At 44.6% G+C, this 20,663-nt stretch overlaps 1 protein-coding gene and 1 long non-coding RNA gene across 2 annotated transcripts; one reads left to right on the top strand and one right to left on the bottom strand.

The window, feature by feature from the left end:
* The first annotated feature begins 5,651 nt into the window (after positions 1 to 5,651).
* On the top strand, positions 5,652 to 13,227 carry LOC139834233 (uncharacterized). The gene is made up of 2 exons (XR_011749816.1): positions 5,652 to 6,096; positions 12,511 to 13,227. It is a non-coding gene; the product is annotated as an uncharacterized lncRNA (long non-coding RNA).
* On the bottom strand, positions 7,017 to 11,133 carry LOC127315952 (wall-associated receptor kinase 3). Its single transcript, XM_071823218.1, has 6 exons — positions 10,468 to 11,133; positions 10,233 to 10,436; positions 9,670 to 9,832; positions 8,577 to 9,425; positions 8,440 to 8,460; positions 7,017 to 8,327 (listed from the first exon to the last, which is right to left on the bottom strand). Exons 1-6 carry the CDS (start codon positions 11,131 to 11,133, stop codon positions 7,126 to 7,128), a joined length of 3,105 nt encoding a protein of 1,034 aa, XP_071679319.1. The 3' UTR covers positions 7,017 to 7,125.
* Positions 13,228 to 20,663: the final 7,436 nt, after the last annotated feature.

Here is a 20,663-nt window from a genome sequence, read left to right as displayed (position 1 = left end):
GGGGACGCGGGACGTGGCGACGTCGGCTCGGTGGCGAGCTCCTGTGCGCCCAGAGGAGAAGACGAAGACGACGACCTCCCTCCTCGTCTTTATCCACCGCGAAGGGGTACGGGCCGGTGCTGGGTGGTGTTTTGAGCTGGGCCAGGCTGCTTACTGGGCTGTGTTGCTGGGTTGCGGCTGGGCTGCACCATGGGCTACACGGCCAGGTATGTCCAGGTAATTCCTTTTCTCTCTTTTCTGTTTTTCTTTTACTGTTTTCTATTTTGTGGATTTAAATACTGTTTTGAATTCAATCTATCATACAACTTTGTTGTTTGAATTCAAGTGAGATTCCCCTCAAGCACTTTAAAGGATTGTTGTTATATATTAGCAATTTTTAATATGGTACTAAATCATTGGTTTATTAATTACTGTTGGGATTTGAATTAATTGTCCATATGGGCATGGATTTAAATATCAATTTAGGAAGATTCTCATTATTTCCCAAATGGTAGTTTTCTTACTTAATGATATATCTCATTTTATTTGGTATTGCGTTGCAAGAAACAAGTTACCAAATAATGTTTGTTTATGGAGTTCTATTAAACAAGGGACTTAATGATATGATCTCATGTACAAAAGTCTTTCTAAGTATTTGATCTCTTATCTGAGAGTTTGATCACTTGCACATGATCTTATGGGACCTCCTATTTGTTAAGTTTTTGTAAGTTTTAGTATAATCCTATTTCAAAGGTAGCACTAAAATTATATTCAATAACACCTTGAAATACCCAAGGTAATTCTACTCTTATCATGGTTTGGTCTTAATTATGATGATAGGTGGTTACTCACCACCATATAGGTTTAAGTTGTAGGGTTTAGACTAGGTTAGTCTTATGCTCCATAATTAAGCAGAGGATTTAACTAAGGTGCAATTCCAGAGTTCTAATTATAGTTACCTAATGGCATTTGGTTTGGAACTTAATTATGGTCTGGTTTTATACTTGTAATCACACAAGTGATTCACAATTCGGTTTGAAATATAATTTTGGTTGTAGACTTGAGATAACACCATAATTGTGTTTGCTAGGGTTTAATCTCCTCTAATCAGAATGAGATGGTTATTTACTTTAATTATTATTATTCTCATTTAGTTGTGGAGGATCTGAGAATTGATTCTATCAGATTCCTATAGACTTCTTTTATATCATTAATCTATTATTAAAGTAACTAAAGTGGTTATGGTTCTTTTTATAGTTAACTTTGGTCACATGGATTGATGATTTCTCCCATATAAAGTATGGAGTTTTACTCTAAAGCTTTCTTAGATGAAGAACAAGTGGAATGTATGTGTGGTAGAATTCTACTTGTGATCACCAAGTGGTTCACAAGTTAAGGTTTAGGATATAAGCCTATTGTTGCATACTAATGATCTCCCCATGATTTCATGTGGTGAATGATATCTACTTATCCTATTAGGGTTTAACTTATCCTCACATTTCTCAAGGGCATGATCATGGTTTAGGCATGATCAACTTGTTCTTAATATCTTTACCTCAAGTTCTTAGGGTTTATGATCATTACTCAATTTATAATGATCAAGGTTTGGCTTCCTAAGGTATCTCTCCTGAGTTAGGTTTCTCACTTCTAAGATCAAGTATTGTCTTGATCAAGTAAATATATACTTTTTTTTTATAGTTTCTTGAATGGGCATGGTTCTGGTTGTCTCAATTATCTTGAGTATAACACCATGGGTTGAGCTTTCTCATTTAAGAATGGTTATTCTAGGGTTTATGGTGTACTCCTAATATTTATTTAGGTTGCTGAGCCAAAGATTCAATTGCCTATCTTAGTTGGTTTATTCCACTCCTTATTTCACTAAGTCATGGATATAGTCTTATTCCATTTGGTATTTGGTGATCTCACCACTTCAAGGTGGAATGGTTTACCTAATACCTTAGTTCAAAGTTTATCATTGATTCTTAAATAGGTAAAGCTAGAACTAGTATGATTGGTCTCTCTCTCATTTGGGAAGGACTTGAATAATACTCTAGGGTTCCTCTTGAAGATGATGATTTGAATACTTGGATGTATATCCAAGGTTTAGCTCAAGGTTTGTTATTGCTTCTCTAATAATTATAATAGAACTCTCACCTCTCTAGGTTTGATACTTAACTATTTGGAATAGAGAAGAATATATATTTCTAGAGTTGATCTCCTTGTCATGTTTCCAAGAATGAAGTAAAATGAATACCATGAGGTTCATGGTAGGATAATGGATTAGTTTAAGACATGGAAAAGATAAGTGAAGAATGGTTTCTCCATTTTATTGTTACTTGGTTTGCAATTGAATTGGTGTTCATATGTTATGACAAGGATTACCTTATTATGATCTGTTATGAGATCAAACAATTGATCATTGATTCAAGTGTTGTTGTGTTGATTTTAATTCCATTTGATCTAACCCCTTAGATCAAATCATCTCTACCCAAAACAATGTTTTAACAAAGTCACATTGAGGTTTATAGCGCTTGACTTGATGAACTACTTCAATTCCACCAAGGTCAAGTGAAACTTCAGTTACTGTGACTGTTTTACTTTAAAACGCGAAAATTCCCCAGATTTTCTATGCATGATTGCAATGCACACATCTGTTTCCTCTATTTTTGTAACCCCAATACCTGGGATATTACAGATGTGTTGCTGAATTGTAGAGAGGGTAGAACATGGAATAAATTCGTCCTCAATGATGGATTTGTGTTCCGTGCTAACAAGCTATGCATCCCAGATAGTTCTGTTCGTCTTTTGTTGTTGCAGGAGGCGCATGGAGGAGGAATGATGGGACACTTTGGTGTCAAGAAGATGGAGGATGTACTTGCTGCACACTTCTTTTGGCCACGTATGCATCGAGATGTTGAGAGATTTGTGGCACGCTGCACTACATGTCAAAAAGCTAAGTCTCGACTTAATCCACATGGTTTATATATGCCTCTTCCTGTTCCTAGTGTACCTTGGGAGGATATTTCTATGGATTTCGTTTTGGGATTACCTCGTACAGAGAAGGGGAGGGATAGTATCTTTGTTGTTGTGGATCGATTTTCTAAGATGGCACACTTTATTCCATGTCATAAGACTGATGATGCTACACATGTTGCTGATTTAATCTTTCGCGAAATTGTTCATTTACATGGTGTGCCAAATACTATTGTTTCTGATCGTGATACTAAGTTTCTTAGCCACTTTTGGAGATGTTTATGGGCTAAGTTGGGGACTAAATTGCTGTTTAGTACTACATGTCATCCCCAAACTGATGGACAAACTGAAGTAGTAAATAGAACATTGTCTACTATGCTGCGGGCTGTTTTGAAGAAGAACTTAAAATTGTGGGAAGAGTGTTTGCCTCATATTGAATTTGCTTACAATCGTTCGCTGCATTCTACCACTAAGATGTGCCCTTTTGAGATTGTGTATGGTTTTGTTCCACGTGCACCTATTGATTTATTGCCTTTACCATCTTCAGTGCAAAATGATTTGGATACTACACAACGTGCTGAATTGATATTAAAATTGCATGAGACTACTAAAGAAAACATAGAACGCATGAATGCTAAGTATAAAATTGCTGGGATAGAGGAAGAAAGCATGTTGTGTTTGATGTTGGTGATCTTGTTTGGTTGCATTTGCGCAAAGATCGTTTTTCTGCATTGCGTAAGTCTAAGTTAATGCCCTATGCCGCTGGTCCTTTTAAGGTGTTAGAGAAAATAAATGATAATGCATATAAACTTGAGCTTCCTGCAGAATTGGGTCCGGTAAGTCCTACATTTAACATTGCAGATTTGAAGCCTTACTTTGGTGAAGAAGATGAGCTTGCGTCGAGGACGACTTCAATTCAAGAAGGGGGGCATGATGAGGACATCACATCTATTGATACAACCGCCGTACCTACAGCCACACAAATACAAGGACCAATCACTCGAGCTCGTGCCAAACAACTTAACTATCATGTACTTTCGTTTCTTGGAACTATTCCTCATATACATGAGAATATGATGCTGCCTAAATCAGATATGTTTGTTACTCTTAGGAATGATGGACCTAGCATGGATGAGGAGGACAAGCATTGGAGCATGATCACACATGGAGGAGATGGCAGCAAGCACTTGAGGATTGAAGATGACGCCACAAGTGGAGATTTCAGAACTTTGAAGCCACCATAAGAAGAGATGAAGACATGGACGAAATATAGAGTTCTCCTCTTCATAATTTCGTCCATAGCATAATATGGTGCTGCGTCACCTTTAGTTTTGGGCCAGGCCCATGTCATTTTCGCAGGAATTAAATCAGCCACTTTTTAGAGTCCGTATTGAAGGGGGAAAGGCCTTCTAGGGTTTGGTTCGGCCACCATACGTATGGCTGGTCGAAACCCCACCTTTTCCTCCTTTAAATACCCCCATAGCCGTCACGTTTAGACTTGGATTTTGATTAGACTAAAAGTTAGCCATTGCTGCAACTCTCGTGTACTTCTTTTGAGGCCAACGCTCAGAACAAGACCGACTATTCGGAATCCCACCTTATTCAATAAAGCTTTCATCTTTCATCCGCAATATTCTGATTGTAATATTAGTTCTTACTTGTTCTCGATTTCAGGTAGGAATTAAGACCCTCGCTGGTCAGGCTGATCGTGCATCCGCAAGATCAGTAACTCCCGGAGATTGTCCTAGCGATTGCATTGGCGCACGAGCTTTGCACGTGTAGTCGGATCATCAAGCACGAACTCCACCAACAAATCGACGCTATCATACTCTCATCGAAAGATCGGCCACCTTTACCCTATCAGGCTCCAATGACAGCAAGGATTAATAAAGTTTTCTAGTTCATGTCTTGCGATGGTGCTATGCTCCGTGGCCGACAATGGATCTAGTGTAAGGTGTCCCTTCCGAGGACAACACGGCGGTGCTGGCGTTCCTCGACTATGTTTTTCGTCATCTAGCCCTGCCGCCATGGTGGCGTGTAATCCCGTGCCAATGTGGAGTTTTGAACCGGATCAGGACATCTATACTAGAATCGCAAACCATAGAATGTTAACTTTTAGAATCGTAAAATCTTAGGTTCTACTTAGTAGAATGTATCATTGTTCCACTCAATTTGGGTCGTAAAATCATATAAACGCATAGTAGAATCACGATTCTGACAAGTATGATAGGTACTCACAGGGATACATTTAGACTTCAATATCACAATGATTTCATGAACACCTTTCTCAATGCCCTTTCGTTAGTATATTGTTTCGGTGTGTTTCATTTGTAGCGCTCTTCGATCATTTACCTCTCAAAAATGTGCTCACCTATATAAAAAATAAATTTTCATGTAGTTTTAAAGGTACCCACTTATATTAAAAAATGTCCATACATCTAAAAAAGATGTTTATATTTTGCAAATAAATGTTCAAGATTATTAAGAAATACTCAATTTTTGTATGTGGATATATTCTTGTATTTTTCCCGGCAAAAAATGTATTTTTTCGAAGAACAGAGAACAAAATAGTAACATCCAAATAAAGATATAATAATAAAAAATGAAATGAAAGAAACAGTCAAAAATAATTGAGTCCCATCGACTGGCCCATGTCAATGTCGAAGGGTGCGGGCTGTGCGGCCTGCGGCGGTGCCCTACTAGCGACGTGAAAAAAAACGGCCTCAGAGGAGAAAGAACCTCTGTTCTTCCGCCCATATCCGCCCGCCGGTTCCTCTCGCCTCCGGTGGCCTGCCAGCCGCTGACCCGGCGTGCGCTCGCCGCCATCGAGCCGTCATCTCCGTTCTCTGGACAGGGGCGGGGAGGCTCCTGTTAAATCAGCACACTCCTTTCTGAATCATCGCGCTGGTTGGCGGACTTGCTCGGAGCGGGGCGCCCGGCAAGTGCTCGACGAAATGCCCCCGCGGAGCCGCACGTCCAGTTCGTGTTCGCCGGAAGCCCGGAATTCTTGTGCAGCACCGTGTCACTGAAGTCCAGGAATTTGTGGGAATTGGCGTTGAGAACGGGGAGTTCAGGCAAGGTTGAGCTCAGATGTGATGCCTGACAAGTTACGGTGACATATCTACCTGCACACTCCGATTCCAGGTATGTTACCTAGCTATCGGTTCCTAACGCTTCTTGGCTTGTGTTAGCATTTTTTCCATCCCGACATTGCTTGAACACGTGCATTTTGGGTTAACATTTTTTCCATCCCGACATTGCTTGGACACTAGCTGAGTATAAAATTTGAAAATATCTGTGAGGCGGTACAGAAGTACCAAGAAAATTAAATCGTCTGATAGCAACTTCAATTGTCCTGCTGCTTCTCCTGCCTTGAAAAAATGTCTGCCGTCCCACTCCCTCAGCCTGTTAGGCGACCAAATGATGGAGTCCATGGCATGTGCTTTTGTGGACTGCCTTTTCTCTTGCTAGTGACAATGTCCGCAGTTTAATCAAATAAGCAGACAAAACATGACATGGTGCCTTAAATTTTCTCATCACATGTTGATTGATGCAAAATTTTCTTTGTGTCTCCCGCAAAAAAAGAATTTTTGGTGTGTCCTTGGTGTTTGTTTGATAGAATTAGAATGACCGGGCTGCGTAGGCTCCGATATAGACAACAAGAACAGGCTAGACAGATGAGATGTCTCCCACTCCCTCGTGCTGCCTGCTGCCCAGGTGGCCAAGCATGTTTAGCAAAATGGACATGTGCATTGGCCAGAGTAGCAACTTTTTGTTGTGTATCATCATTGGAAGAAGCATTATTTGTCCAGAGGATCCAATTGCTGGATCAGAGGACACAGCGCTGCTGCATCTGCCAATTTGACCATGGGCTTTTGTATCCCGGCTGCGAATCCAGAAGAAAATGACCAGTTGCACGATTACAAAGGCAAATACTACAGCAACCAACGTTAATACATAGATGGAAGTTCCTAGCTGGTGTGAGTTTCCAACTATTCGAAGTAGAGAAATCCTCTTCAACAGTTCAACTAGTTAGCTGGTCATGACTCTACACAAATGAAATAAAATGAACTAGAATACAACAAATCTGCAAGCAAATGAAATGGATTAGAGGCACCGTCGATCATACACAAATCTCCCAAATAATCATGTTCAATACATAAGTAAACATGACTATCGTGGGTATGTTGCTGAAATCTCAAACTCTTGCTCCATACTATATTGTCTGGTAGACTCCTTGTAACTTCTTCCACTTTCAGTCCATGAAAAATCTATTGATGGACCAACTTTCTCAGATTTTGTCACGGCCACATCACCTAGATGTTTGGGTGATTGAACACTTTCCAGTGCCAACTCTACCTGCCTCATGGTTGGACGACCCTCTCCTGTTAGTTTTATGCATGCTACTGCAATCGCAGCCACTTCATCGACTTCTTTGCCTCCCTCTTCTATAACTTGTGGGTCTAATATTTGTGATAGTTTTCCTTCTGCAAACAAGGCAGAAAAATGTGCAACAAGGCCATCACCTTCAGATGACATATATAAAAATGGCTTTTGTCTAGTCAGCATTTCGACAAGCATGACACCGAAGCCATAAACATCACTTTTCTCGGTCAGCCTTCCAGTGTAGAAGTACATAGGGTCCATATATCCTATTGTTCCTTGCACCATTGTTGTCAACCCTGATTTATCCACAGGAACATATCTGGAAGCTCCGAAATCGGCTACCTTTGCTGTCAGAGTGTCATCCAAAAGTATGTTAACTGACTTGATATCTCGATGTATGATAGGTATTGAAGCTGTCGAGTGGAGATATGCTATAGATTTAGATGTTTCAATTGCTATCCTTAACCTATCATCCCATGAAAGTGATTTTGGTCCTTGGACATGAAGATGACCATGAAGGGTACCATTGGATATGAACTCATAAACCAACATTGGCACTTCTGTTTCAAGACAGCAACCATAGAGTTTCACCACATTTCTATGGTTGATTTGTGATAGAATGGCAACCTCATTGATAAACTCATCAATCTCCTTCTGAATCACCTTCTTTGGTTTCTTGATGGCTACGACATGGAGATCCGACAAAATTCCTTTATATACGGTACCATGTCCTCCTCCACCAAGTTCACGGGCTTTATCAAAATTGTTTGTCGCCTTCTTCAACTCTTCTAAGGATATGATCATTCTTTCTGAAATATCAGCCTTCTGGGATACCAATTGTTGCAGCAACTGTCCGCGGTTCTGCTCAAAGAACTTGCGCTTCATCATTTTTTCTCTATGATATTTCAGCTTTTTGGAAACGAGGATTGCCATCAGAACAAAAAGTACAATGCCAGCCCCACTAGTAACTCCTATAACTGCGCTCAAACCTGAGAGAATGTATATTACAGAAATTATGAGAAAGCCAAGTCTGAGTAGTAAATCAGAACACCAGTAAGTTCATATATACTCGCGGGAGATAGAAGCTGTAGCAGTGATCACCTTTAAAATACTTGCGGCCACCTGCAGAGATAAACAAAGAGTAAGAACTGCCGTAATTACATACATATATATATACTAGAGAAACAGCTAGGGAAAATTAACTACTGACACATGTATACGTTTAAGGGCATGCTAACCTTTGCATCCGTCGACGTGGTAGGGATTCCCGGTGTAACCTTCAGCACAGTGGCACGTATAGCCTCTGATCCTTTGTTTACAGAGGCTGTTCTTTCTACTACAGATGCCAGGACACTTAAGATACTGCTGCTGCGAGCTCAAGTTGGCTGGTGGCCGCGAGCCAGCGGCGGACTGTAACTGCATGACCTCCCAGTCTAGAACAACGGGAATGTCCAGGCTGGGAGTGTGGTGCGACAGCTCGGTGGACACACGACGCTTACGGAACCACCCCTCCTCTGCGATGAGTGCATACGAGTGCGGCGATCTGTCATCCCAGGCACTGTTGGAGTCCATCCAACTGATCCAGAATTCCTTGGGCCAGCCATCCCTCGACATGGAGATGCGTGCCTGGCAGCAGCCAGTTCCATAACAGTACTGGTCATCGTCTTCGTCATGGTCGACGATGTAGGTGCCTTCCTCGTTTGAGGGGCAGAATGAGGAGCAGCCGCTGAGGATTGCTGGTTTCCCGGTGCCCAACAGACCCGCCTGTACTCCGCACCCCATCAGAATGAGCTCATTACTGGTCGACAGTGAGTAGGGCCACTCATCCCAAAGGCTGAATTCTATGGAACCCCCACCCGTGCCGTAGCGACCACCGTACATATCAAGAACTAGGCCAGTGTTGATGACGCGCACAGTGTTGTTGAGCAGGGAGATGTCAACGACTTGGAAGTTGCCGAGCATCAGCCGTGGGGTGTGGTGGTTGCTTGTGTCGCAGGTGAGGTTGAACCCTGGCAAGTAGCATCCGAGAGGGCCTATGCCGAATGGGTATGGCAGGGTCATGTTGCCGCAGGACGTGATGCATTTACCTGCAGGGGCATGCAAAAACCACCTTAGTTATTCATTGTATCCATCACAATCAAAGCAAAAGCTAACTATACCTTCGATTCAAAAGGTAGATGCTATTTGAATTATTTTTCCAGTAAAAGGTTTTTAAATCATTGAGTGTATGAACCTATGAAATCAAAAGTGACAGCATCTAAAACACCCAACATATATTTTTAAGCAGCAAAAGTAATCTATTTGTAGTGGTAGTACTAGTACATCGCTTGCCTGTGAGGAAAGGGAAGCAGCCTCCAGGAGTGTAGGGGTCGCCCTGGGTACCCCATGGGCACTCGCACCTATATAATCCATCTGTATTGGTACATTCGCCGAAGCACTCATTTCTTTCTGAATCCCCACACTCGTTGATGTCTGCATGTATATAATATAAATTCTACATGTAAAGTCTCACAGCATATATAGCATGTCCAAATTATAATACTCCCTCAGTTTCATATTAGTTGTCTCCATATTAGTTGTAGCTGAGTTGGATGTATTTAGACATATTTTGTATATGGATACATCCGACGACAACTAATATGGAATGGAGGGACTAGCAAAGGAGTTAACTAGCATGCCAAATTTATTTTGAGTGCATTAACCATGTCTTAGGCACACATATCCTCAAAAATCCATGAATTCGTTAGTTTTGGGTATATGATCGATGAAGTGGCCCAGATTAGTAAAACAAGGCATGATTGATGATTTAATTTGTGAATCTTAAATCCTAGGCTTAACTGGATCAAATTAAGTACTGTGTACGCACATATACAATCTTGTTAAAAAAAGTATGCGTATATAGAATATGTGAGGAAAAACGATGGAACCTTGACAGCCGTTGGATATGTAGGGATTGCCCTCGTAACCGTTCTTGCATGAGCAGGTGTAGCCCCATCTTTCACCTCTTGTGCAGTCAGAGTGGTTGCTCCTGCAGACTGTGCGGGCCGCGTCCTCAGGGCACTCCCAGCTGGGCGACAAGGAAGGGCCTTGTTGTCCAACTATGACCTCCCAATCGAGCCAAAAGGGAACCTCCATGGGCGCGGCGGCGCGGTAGTCCTTGGACAAGAGCTGGCGTGAGATGCTCATGGGCGCGAACCAGCCGTCCCTGGCGATGAAGACGCGGGCGGGCACCTCCCTGGCCTGGCTGCGGTTCCACCCGAAGGAGTCGAGCTCCAGGTCGTAGGAGGTGATGGGGACCAGCTCGCCTGATCCAGCAAGCACCTCGCGGTTCACGACGATGGGCGCCTGGCAGCAGCCTATGCCGGAGCAGAGCATGCTGCTCTTCAGCCTCGACGGCATGTACATGTGTTCTTGGTCGACACCGTCGGGGCAGAAGGAGGAGCAGCCGCTCATGGTGACGTTGCCGTTCCTCAGCGTCGCCCGCACGTTGCAGCCTACGAGGACGAGCTGGTTCCCGCCTGACAGCAAGAAGGGACTGTCGTCGGCAAGCCCCATGCCGGCACCGAACGTGCCGAGGCCGCGCCCGTCAGTTTGGATATCCCCGGTGTAAACCACGGTCAATCTGGGAAAGCTGGGGCTGATGTGCTCAGCGACTTGGAAGGTTCCGTTGCCGAGGAGGAGCCGTCCATGGTCGCAGCTCAGTTTGAACCCCGGTGAATGGTAGCAGTAGGATGGGCCCATGCCGAACGGGTACGGCACGCTCATGTTGCCACACCTGGTGTCGCAACCCGGCATCCCTACCGTCGGAGCCGGAGCTGCTGCTCCAGCTGCGGACGATGTTAGCAGCAGCAGCAGTGCCGCTGCCACTGCAGCAGAGAGTAAGATGGGTGTGTAATTATGCGCCATTATTTGATCTAAAGCTAGCTAGTACGCCACCACGCTATACATATAAGGTTGAGCATTGCGCGTCGTAGTTTCATACCTCACCCAACCCAACCCTCCCACACGCGGTAAGCTAATTAAAATACAGCGCTAATGACTCACGCATGCAGCATGCATGTGTAATTTAGCTGGGTATAAAGTGACAGTACTCACAACAACTGATGGGGCTCGATCTACGCAACTAGGTTAATCAATTGATCATAGCAAATGGTAGGGCATTAGCTAACGTGCGTGTGAAGATTCCTTGCGGGATTAGAAGAAATCACTCCACAATGCTCTATGTATGGCGTCTAATACCATATGGCTACGCCTGGATATTGCAGAGCATCACATATTTCAACAATTCCAACTGTTTATCGGATGGACAGACCGTTTGCAACAATCCTACAAAAATTGGATACAACAAGTTCAACAACGTTGTCGTCAGTACTGTGCGACGGAAATGCATATATTATCACCTGGTAATTTCCCACAATCCAACTTGTTGAAACATGTTCACATATCTAGTTTGGATGTCTTTGTCGCTAACAAACACAATGGTGCAAACATACCATAAATTGGATACCTGGGAATGGAGGAACTAAGAAACTTCATCCATGGTTATCTTCTGATGGTCGATCAAGATGCATGCTGTCTAATATTCAATGTTGCCTCTCCATTCTTTTGGGAAAGCAAAACCAAAAAGCGCAGCATGCATGTGCGCGTGTTAGGTGTAGATATGAACACTGCTAGTAGTGTATAAGCGCCTATATATAAATAACATGCATGCTTGCAGTTGAATGAATGGGAATCTTCCAGCGAAGGGTCTTCTTTTCAGAATTTTATATGCCAGGCTAATTAGTACTAATCGAGTGAAGTATAATTCGTTTTCTGGCTTCGTGGGAATAAAACCGTTCACTATGTTACGATATTTTTTCCGAACAGAGATAAATAACTTTGCCTTGTCTCTATTTCTGGTGGATGGCTAAGATTATCCCTTTAAGAACTAACTAGCCACAATGATGCATCGTATATTCAAAACTGAGAATACTGCGATATTGCACCGAATGGCTCGACTTTGTACATGCCCGGTTGTGACTTCGGGTTGTCTTGAAGCGGCTCAAAACTCTGATTTTTTCTGTGTCCAAACATGCAACAGAATTTATGGCACTTAAAGAAAAGAGAACAGGAGCCAGTAATGCGCCGCTGGATCATACCTCCAAATATGCTAATACTGATGCTGCTTGTCAGGATGAAATCAGCAGTGGAGGGTTGGGTTTTATCGTTAGAAATGGAACTGGTGGAGCAATTGCTGCGGGTCGTGTTGCAGGTACCTGTGTGTGCCCTCCATGCTGAAGCCCAGGCCCTTCTGAATGTTGTCCACTGTTCTGCAGCGATCGGATGCAACAACGTTCTCCTGAGACAGTGGTGGAGCCAAGGTGTAATGGGTGGGTACTTGCCTACTTGGGTTCGAAACTTCAAATGAAACCAATGGATCTGCAGTAATCCATGCTAAACTAATCCATTCTAAACTGCTACGTAGTACCTACTAGCACTTAGTTTGACCCTCTAATTTTAGGTAGATGAACCCAATGCTGAATTCTATTGGCTACGCCCCTGCCTGGAGCTGGAGATGGATGTTACCACTTTGAAACAGGCAATCACGACGTCAGACTGTAACTACTCATCGCTGGGCCTACTCGTTAGAGAAATCAAAACTATTCTGAGTGTGGCATTTGACAATGTAATAATAGTTAATGTGTGTCCAAGATCTTGTAACATTGTAGGCTTGTAGCTCACGAACTTGTTGTGTGAGGCGTCTGTCAAGGCATGGCAGCCAGTGTGTTTGGTTTCACCATCTTCCATAGTTTGTAGTGAACTTGCGTCCGGGTGATTTACCCAGCGTATCAGGGTACTGGAATGCAATTGTGTTCCTTTCAAAATGAAAGAAGACTGTATCTCCTCCAATGCTGTGGGTAGATTTGAGATCCTTCCAGTGCTGGCATGCAAGCCTAGTTTTTTCACTCTGTCCGATAGACTGCATGAAGCCCCACGGCCTTTTTAATGTGCTTGATTAAGTCCAATAGCTTTACCAACTGATGGCATGGGAACTCTAGAGCGGCCAGTATGAATGTCTTGAATCCTTCTCTGCATGTAGGCCGTGTAGTGCCAACGATTAGAATCGTGGGACCAATCAGGGGTCACTCGTTTCCGGCTTCCCACCAGAGTGTTTTTTTTTCTTCGAAATGGGGGTGATCCCGGACAGGCCGTAGTTGGTGAACACATCCTTTTATTAATGAAACGAAAGTTCAAAGTTTACAAATCAACGATCACAAAGGATCGATACAAAAATCAACCACCGAAACAGACGTAAATGACTGAGCAAACTAGGCATGCTGTAATCTCTTAACAGATCGCCAAGTATCCTTGTAGAAAATATGCTGGGCAATCATTCGATGGCGGTTGCATCTAGAAACCATGCTCTCTCGCTGGTCCTCCGGGAGCAAGAAGCGTCATAGCTGGATCCAGTGTACCATAGTGTGAATAACCTGCAAAAAATTAGTAGTCTTTTTTGTTAAAAACAATATCATTTTTGCAATTCCAAATTGACCAACATAAAGCCGAAACACCAATGCGAATCCTAGCTTTATCAGTTTTGTCAGTTCCATTAAGCCAATTCCCAAACGGATTTGTGATATTGGATGGAGGTGGAATATTATATGCAGCAAAAACTACCCGCCAAATAAGCCTAGCAAAAGGACATGAAATAAACAAATGTTCCACTGATTCCTCAGTGATTCCTCAGCATCACGAATTCCATTCCAATTTCTTTTGGCTAAATTATCACGGGTCAAAAGGACTTTCTTACCGAGGAACCACATGAAGATTTTAATTTTAAGTGAGATTTTTATCTTCTAAAGATACTTACGGAGATATCTAGTATTTCCATTTAACAAATCAGCATACATAGATTTAACAGTGAATTTTCCTGAAGATGTTAGGCCCCAAACGAACTTATCTTGATCGTCATTTAGATTTATATCCATGAGTCTTTGCATAGGTGTACCCATTGATCCCACTTATCATCAATTAGTCTTCTCCTAAAACCGATGTTTAACGGAGTTGAGCTCATAACATTTGCCACCGTATCATGTTTACGATTAACTATGTTATATAGTTGAGGATAGAGAAGCAAGGGTGTGATCACCTAACCATTTATCTTCCCAAAAACGTACTCCTTCTCCGTAGCCTACCTCAAATTTTCCTCTACTGAAAAACTCCCCTTTAACTTTCGTTAGCCCTTTCCAGAAGGGAGAATCACAGTAGGCTTACTTTCAACTTCTGCTAAGGTTTTCTGCGAGAGATATTTGTTTTTTAATAATTGTTGCTATAACCCTTCTTCAGAAAGAAGTTTAAATAACCATTTACTAAGTAGGCAACGATCTTTAATCTCCAGGACTTCAATCCCAAGACCACCCTGGTCCTTAGGTCTACAAATCAGGTTCCACTTAGTTAACCTATATTTCTTTTTATTTTCCTCGCACCGCCAAAAAAGCGTGATGGGAAAAAATCTAATCTCTTCCTTACCCCTTTAGGTAAATCAAAGAAAGATAGCATGAACATCGATAAACTAGTCAGAACCGAGTTAATCAATACAAGACGGTCCCCGTATGATAAAAATTTTCCAGCCCAACATCCTAGTTTTCTCTCGAACCTACTTTCGACTAGATTCCATTCAGAGTTTTTTAACTTTCTATAATGGATTGGGATACCCAAATATCTGAAGGGCAAAGAACCAGTTTCACAACTAAATAGTTGTTTGTATTGTTCATCTCCCTCCTTAGCCTTACCAAAACAGAAAATCTCACTCTTATGGAAATTGATTTTCAACCCTGATAATTCTTCAAAAAAACGCAAAATTAGTTTCATATTAACAACCTTTTCTAAGGCATGTTCCATGAATAGTATCGTGTCATCAGCATATTGTAGTATAGAAATTCCTCCGTCAACTAAATGAGGGATAAGACTTCCTATCTGTCCATCCTCTTTCGCTCTTGCTATTAGAATGACCAGCATATCTGCAGTAATGTTAAATAACATCGGTGATAGTGGATCACCCTGGCGAAGACCCTTTCTGGTTTGGAAATAATAACCAATATCATCATTAACCTTGATCCCTACACTTCCTCCCTTGACAAATTGCTCGATGAGTTGACACCACTTCGGATGAACTTGTTGAAGAAAAGGCCATTACCTTATCATATGCCTTCTCAAAGTCAATTTTAAATATCACCCCATCCATTTTCTTCCGATGAAGTTCATGAGTGGTTTCATGTAAGACAACTACTCCTTCAAGAATATGTCGTCTTAGCATAAAAGCCGACTGTGTAGGACTAATGACTGTTTCGGCAACTGTATTAGCGACTTTCGTGAATATTTTAAAACTAACATTAAGAAGGCAAATTGATCTATATTGCTGGATTTGAACTGCATTCTCCTTTTCAGGCAACAGAGTAATAACCCCAAAGTTCAGTTTGAACAACTGTAGTTCCCCTGAATGCAGTTGATAGAACATTGGCATTAAATCGCCCTTGATAACTTCCCAGAAGATTTGGTAGAACTCAGCTGGAAAACCATCAGGTCCTGGAGATTTATTTAACTCCATTTGAAAAATAGCATCGTTGACTTCCTTCTTTGTGAATTCAGCACCAAGGATATTATTCTCCTCTTAGGTTAATTGCGGTATATCCTATGTATACTCCTCGCTCAGTTGAGGGTAGAAGTATCTGGCTCACCAGAGTGTTTGGGCATGGCCTAGTAATTGCTCTTACTGCTGCTTTGGGCTGAAATGTGCTAATCGTTGTCATCTCTTTGTCACAAGCTTGATGCTAAGCTATATTTTCGATGTATGCATTTAAGAGTGATGAACATACAAATTGATTAAGAACATCGGAACTGTATTCTATGTAAGATTAAGAAGTAATAACATTATTATTAAACAACAGGTTTAATACATGTTTGCCTAGGAACAAAGTCATGAGAGCACATCAGAAAAAAAGGCTGATGTCTTTGTATCTTAGCCAGGGTTGGTCACACCAGATTCATTTTCGTCCGGGTCTATTTTTTTTTCGAGAACCCGCAGGAGATCTGCTCGTTATTGTATTAAGTGGAAAAGATAGTTGAGTTACAAGGATCCACGTTTGGCGGTTTTGAAGCAGGATCTGCCATCCTACTAAGGAAGCTAGTCTATTCCTCCCTGTATCCCACGTCTGCTAGCTAACCAACCCTGCCACTCGTCGACGATGAGGTTGATGACGATCGGCGCGGCGCGGCGGTGTGTTTGTTCTCGAAGATGCGTGCAGTCCTCTCGACCCAAAGACTGCGCAAGGCAAGGGTGATCAGTGAGTTCGCGCCCTTGCGCTCCCTGGAGCTGAAACGCTGCGTGGCTGTGACCCACCAGTCGGTGATCCAGAGATTGGCGATTGGAGAGATGTCCGGTAGCCGCAGACGGAGGGTGATGCAGGCCCAGACTTCCCCCGCAAAGGCACAGTGGAGGGAGATGTGGTCTAGTGTCTCGTCAGCCGCAACACAAAGTGGGCAGAGGGTGTGGGATGGAAAACCGCGTCGCAAGCGTCGATCGGCGGTCCAGCAGCGACGGCCCAGGGCAAGCCAGGCATGCAGCTTGTATTTGAGCGGCGCGAAGGAGTGCCAGACGAGGGGCGCGGCCGGCAGGCCGATCGTGCCATGGAAAAGCATGCGATATGCCGTGCGGGACGTGAACAGGCCGTCTCCGCACCATTTCCAGCGAAAGATGTCCCAGCCTGACCCTTCATCTGCGGCGAGGCTTGCCTCTTGAACTGCCAACCAAAGTCGCAGAACTGAGTCACCACCTCGATCGTGAGGGTACCAAAGATGTCAATGGTCCAGCTGTTCCCTGCTAGTCCTTCCATGACGGAGCGGCGTCGCTGAACCGCCGGCCGGACAGAAAGCACGACGGATGGGGCAATGGCTGCTGCCGTGAGGCCGTTGATCCAAGCGTCTTCCCAGAAAAGGACGGAGACGCCAGATCGTACCTCGAGCTGCACGAAAGCGTTGAACAGCGCGAGCGAGTCCTTGTTGGCCGAGTCCGCTCCATGGCTTGTCATTGTCAACCTTGTTGAGCCAGAGCCACCGCGCGCGCAATGCCGTGTTCATCCGCCGAAGATCATGCAAGCCAAGGCCACCGAGGCTTTTCGGTTGGCATACTAGGCGCCAAGCGACGGCGCAACAGCCGCTTTGCGCATCCTCTCGGCCAGCCCATAGGAAGCCACGCCGTAACTTGTCAACAGCCTTGATGAACCATGGGTCTAGGTCAAGGGAGAGCAGTTGGTAGACGACGGAAGCGGTCATCACTGCTTGGACATAGACCAACCGACCTTCCCGAGTCAAGAGCCGAGCCTTCCAGAACGGGAGTTTGGCGGCCAGCTTGTCAAGCACCCGCTGCAGCTCAGCTTTCCTTGGCTTTCGGATGGACAAAGGAAGACCCAAGTAAGTGCAGGGGAGTTGGGCAATTGGGCATGACAGGCTGGAGCTATGGCCGCCAGCATTTCATCGGAGCAACGAATGGGTGCTGCGCTGCTCTTCGCTAGGTTGGCGTTGAGACCCGAGGCCAAACCAAAGCAGCCCAGAATTTCCCACACAGTGGCGAGCTCCGCCAGTTCCGGCCTGACAAAAATGACGACGTCGTCGGCGTATAGGGACACGCGGTGACGCAAGCCGATCGAGGAGAGGTCGCCGAGGACGCCGGCGCGTTCGGCCGTCCGAAACAGAGCTGAGAGCACATCCATGGCAAGGACGAAAAGTAAGGGAGAGATGGGGTCGCCCTGGCGCAGCCCTCTGCCGTGCCTGAACGCGTCCCCGACGGTGCCATTGATGAGCACGGAGGTGCTCGCTGTGCGCAAGAGGAGCGTGATCCACCAAATCCACCTTGGGCCAAAACCGCGCTGCCGCAGGATGCTCAGAAGGAATGGCCAGGATATGCTATCAAACGCCTTGGCCACGTCGATCTTGAGCAACAACGACGGGATGTTACGCCGATGAAGGAGCTTGACGCTTTCTTTGACAAACAAGAAATTATCTTGGATGCAGCGGCCGCGAATGAACGCCGTTCGATTCTTGTCAACCAGCTCATCCATCCACGGTGCGAGCCGGCCTGCCATCACCTTGGTGAGGAGGCGCGCAAAGCTGGAACGAGGCTGATTGGGCGGAAGTCTTTGAGGTCATGCGCGGTGGCCTTCTTGGTAGCAAGGCAAGGAGAGCTGCGCTCAAGCCCTCAGAACCCTGATCCTGCCCGAGCTAGACTGCACGCATGGCCGCCATAACATCGACCTTGATCGTGAGCCAACAGTATCGGTAGAAATCCCAGGTAAAACCGTCGGGCCCCGGCGATTTATTGGATGGCATCGCATGGATAGCGGCTAGCACCTCGTCCTCGGTGAACTGGGCTTCAAGACCGGAGAGGTTGATCGGCTGCAGCCCAATGGTGGCGAGCGACACATCGCAATCCCTGGGCTGAGCGGAGCCAAGGAGGTTGAGGAAATAGCTAGTGGCCAAGTCGACCTTGTCCCGCAGATCAGTCGCTACCTGATCTCCAGAGCGCAGGGAGGTGATCATGCTGCGTTGTCGCCTGGAAGTAGCGATGATGCGATAGAATTGTGAGGAAGCGTCGCCGTCACGCAACCCAGCCACCCGCGCCCTCTGTCGACAAATGGTCCGCGTGGAGAGAGGCCAGCCCCAACACCTTGAGCTTAAGGCTCCGACGTAGCCAAACCTCCAAAGCGGACAGAGGCCGAATGTCCTGCGCTGCGTCAAGCCTGAAGATGATTTCGTTGGCCACCAAAAGGAGATCGCGGACGGATCCAACTTTATGTTGGCTCCACCTCTGCAGACCGCGGCTGACGCGTCGAAGCTTGAACTCCAGCTTGGCCAGGGGGTTGGATGGCGGCACGCTGCCATCGACATCATTGTCCCATAGACTTTTTACCTCGTCATGAAAACAGTCAAGCTTGAGTCAGAAGCGCTCAAAGCGGAAGCGACGTGCTGTCGAGGACTCCACTGCCGTGGACATGAGGATGGGGCAGTGATCCGACAGCGAGGAGGAAAGCGGCGTGAGTGCGGCCATGGGATGCAGATCGTCCCACTTGACGGAGGCGAACCAGCGGTCGAGCTTTACGAGCGTAGGAGACGATCGCTCATTGCTCCATGTGAAGCGCCTGCCGATGAGCTGAGACTCTTTCAGCTTGAGCTCATTGAGGCACCTCCGAAACATGCCAATGGCGCGCCGATCAACATTTGGTGAGTTTCTCCTTGGTTCCGGGATAGGCTAATCATCACCGATTCCCCTACCTTTGGCGTTGATGTTACTATAACTACTAGAAAAGTACTTATAATTTATGTAATCTTCCTTTAAACTTAGAAGTATAAATTAATCATTAGACATTCATTAAGCACAAGTGCATTTTTCACGAGCTACTAAATGCAAGGATGCGGCCATGAAAGAAAAACATAAGCTATTCGGTTCATGACATTGACTTTTGTCAGAGTAATTATTTTTCACAGCTCACACAGCTCACTTTGTCATTGCCAGACATCAATGGTTTACATGCAATGACCTGTATTCTTCCATGTATTATAAATCTGATGTCTGGCTGTGAGTTGTATCCAAGGGGCATCGGAACGACCAGATGTGTATAGTTAGCTACTTGAGCACGTGGAAAGATGTAAATCTATGATCAAAGGGACAAAGATGTGCAGCTTAGTCGTTGCCCTCTCGATCCTTACAACTATGTACAGCCCATTAGAATACAGAACTGTGAAAATCTAGCATTTCTTTTCTTTTCCCAACACACTAGGCCTGTAGACTCCAGGTGTAGGTGTTGTCAAGTCAAGCAATTTAGTTTTTGTGAACAACAGAATTTTGTTATTTCCCTAGTAAGCGTGTAGACTCTAGGGTAATAAGTTTTCGGAATCCACTTTATCTAAGTGTGAAATCCGTCATTGTGAAGTAAGTCCCCGGGGAAACTGCTGGGCGTCCCCCGGGGATCTGATTTCCCAGCCCCCGGGTCGCCAGCCGTCGGATCGGTCATTTTGGACGGCCAGATCTGCTTTTACTGAACATAGCAAAAATACACCCCCCGGCAGCAAAAAAATAACCCGCTTTTACTGCATTGTAGCAAAAAACGGTTCAGTCATGAAATCAAAATAGGCTGAGCTCGCCGGAGACCTCGCCGGAGAGCTCGTAGCAAAAAAAATGCTATTGTAGCAGAAAAATGCTAATGTAGCAAAACCCAATATCATCGAAAATATTAACGAAGACCTCGCCGGAGACCTCGTAGCAAAATTTCTATACTAAAGTAGCAAAACAA

This window comes from Lolium perenne, chromosome 7 (genome assembly GCF_019359855.2).
Source record: "Lolium perenne isolate Kyuss_39 chromosome 7, Kyuss_2.0, whole genome shotgun sequence".
NCBI classification, from domain to species: Eukaryota; Viridiplantae; Streptophyta; class Magnoliopsida; order Poales; family Poaceae; genus Lolium; species Lolium perenne.
The sequence above is the reverse complement of the archived record's forward strand: the minus strand, read 5'-3'. Positions and strand labels throughout refer to the sequence as shown.

Bases quoted from the DNA above. Each gene is read 5' to 3' on its own strand.
- LOC127315952 (XM_071823218.1), bottom strand. From the start codon at position 11,133: ATGCCGGGTTGCGACACCAGGTGTGGCAACATGAGCGTGCCGTACCCG. The intron at 8,461-8,576 runs GTTAGCATGCCC...TTATCTCTGCAG, and splicing joins CCACGTCGACGGATGCAAAG to GTGGCCGCAAGTATTTTAAA. The intron at 8,328-8,439 runs GTGATCACTGCT...ACATTCTCTCAG, and splicing joins TGGCCGCAAGTATTTTAAAG to GTTTGAGCGCAGTTATAGGA.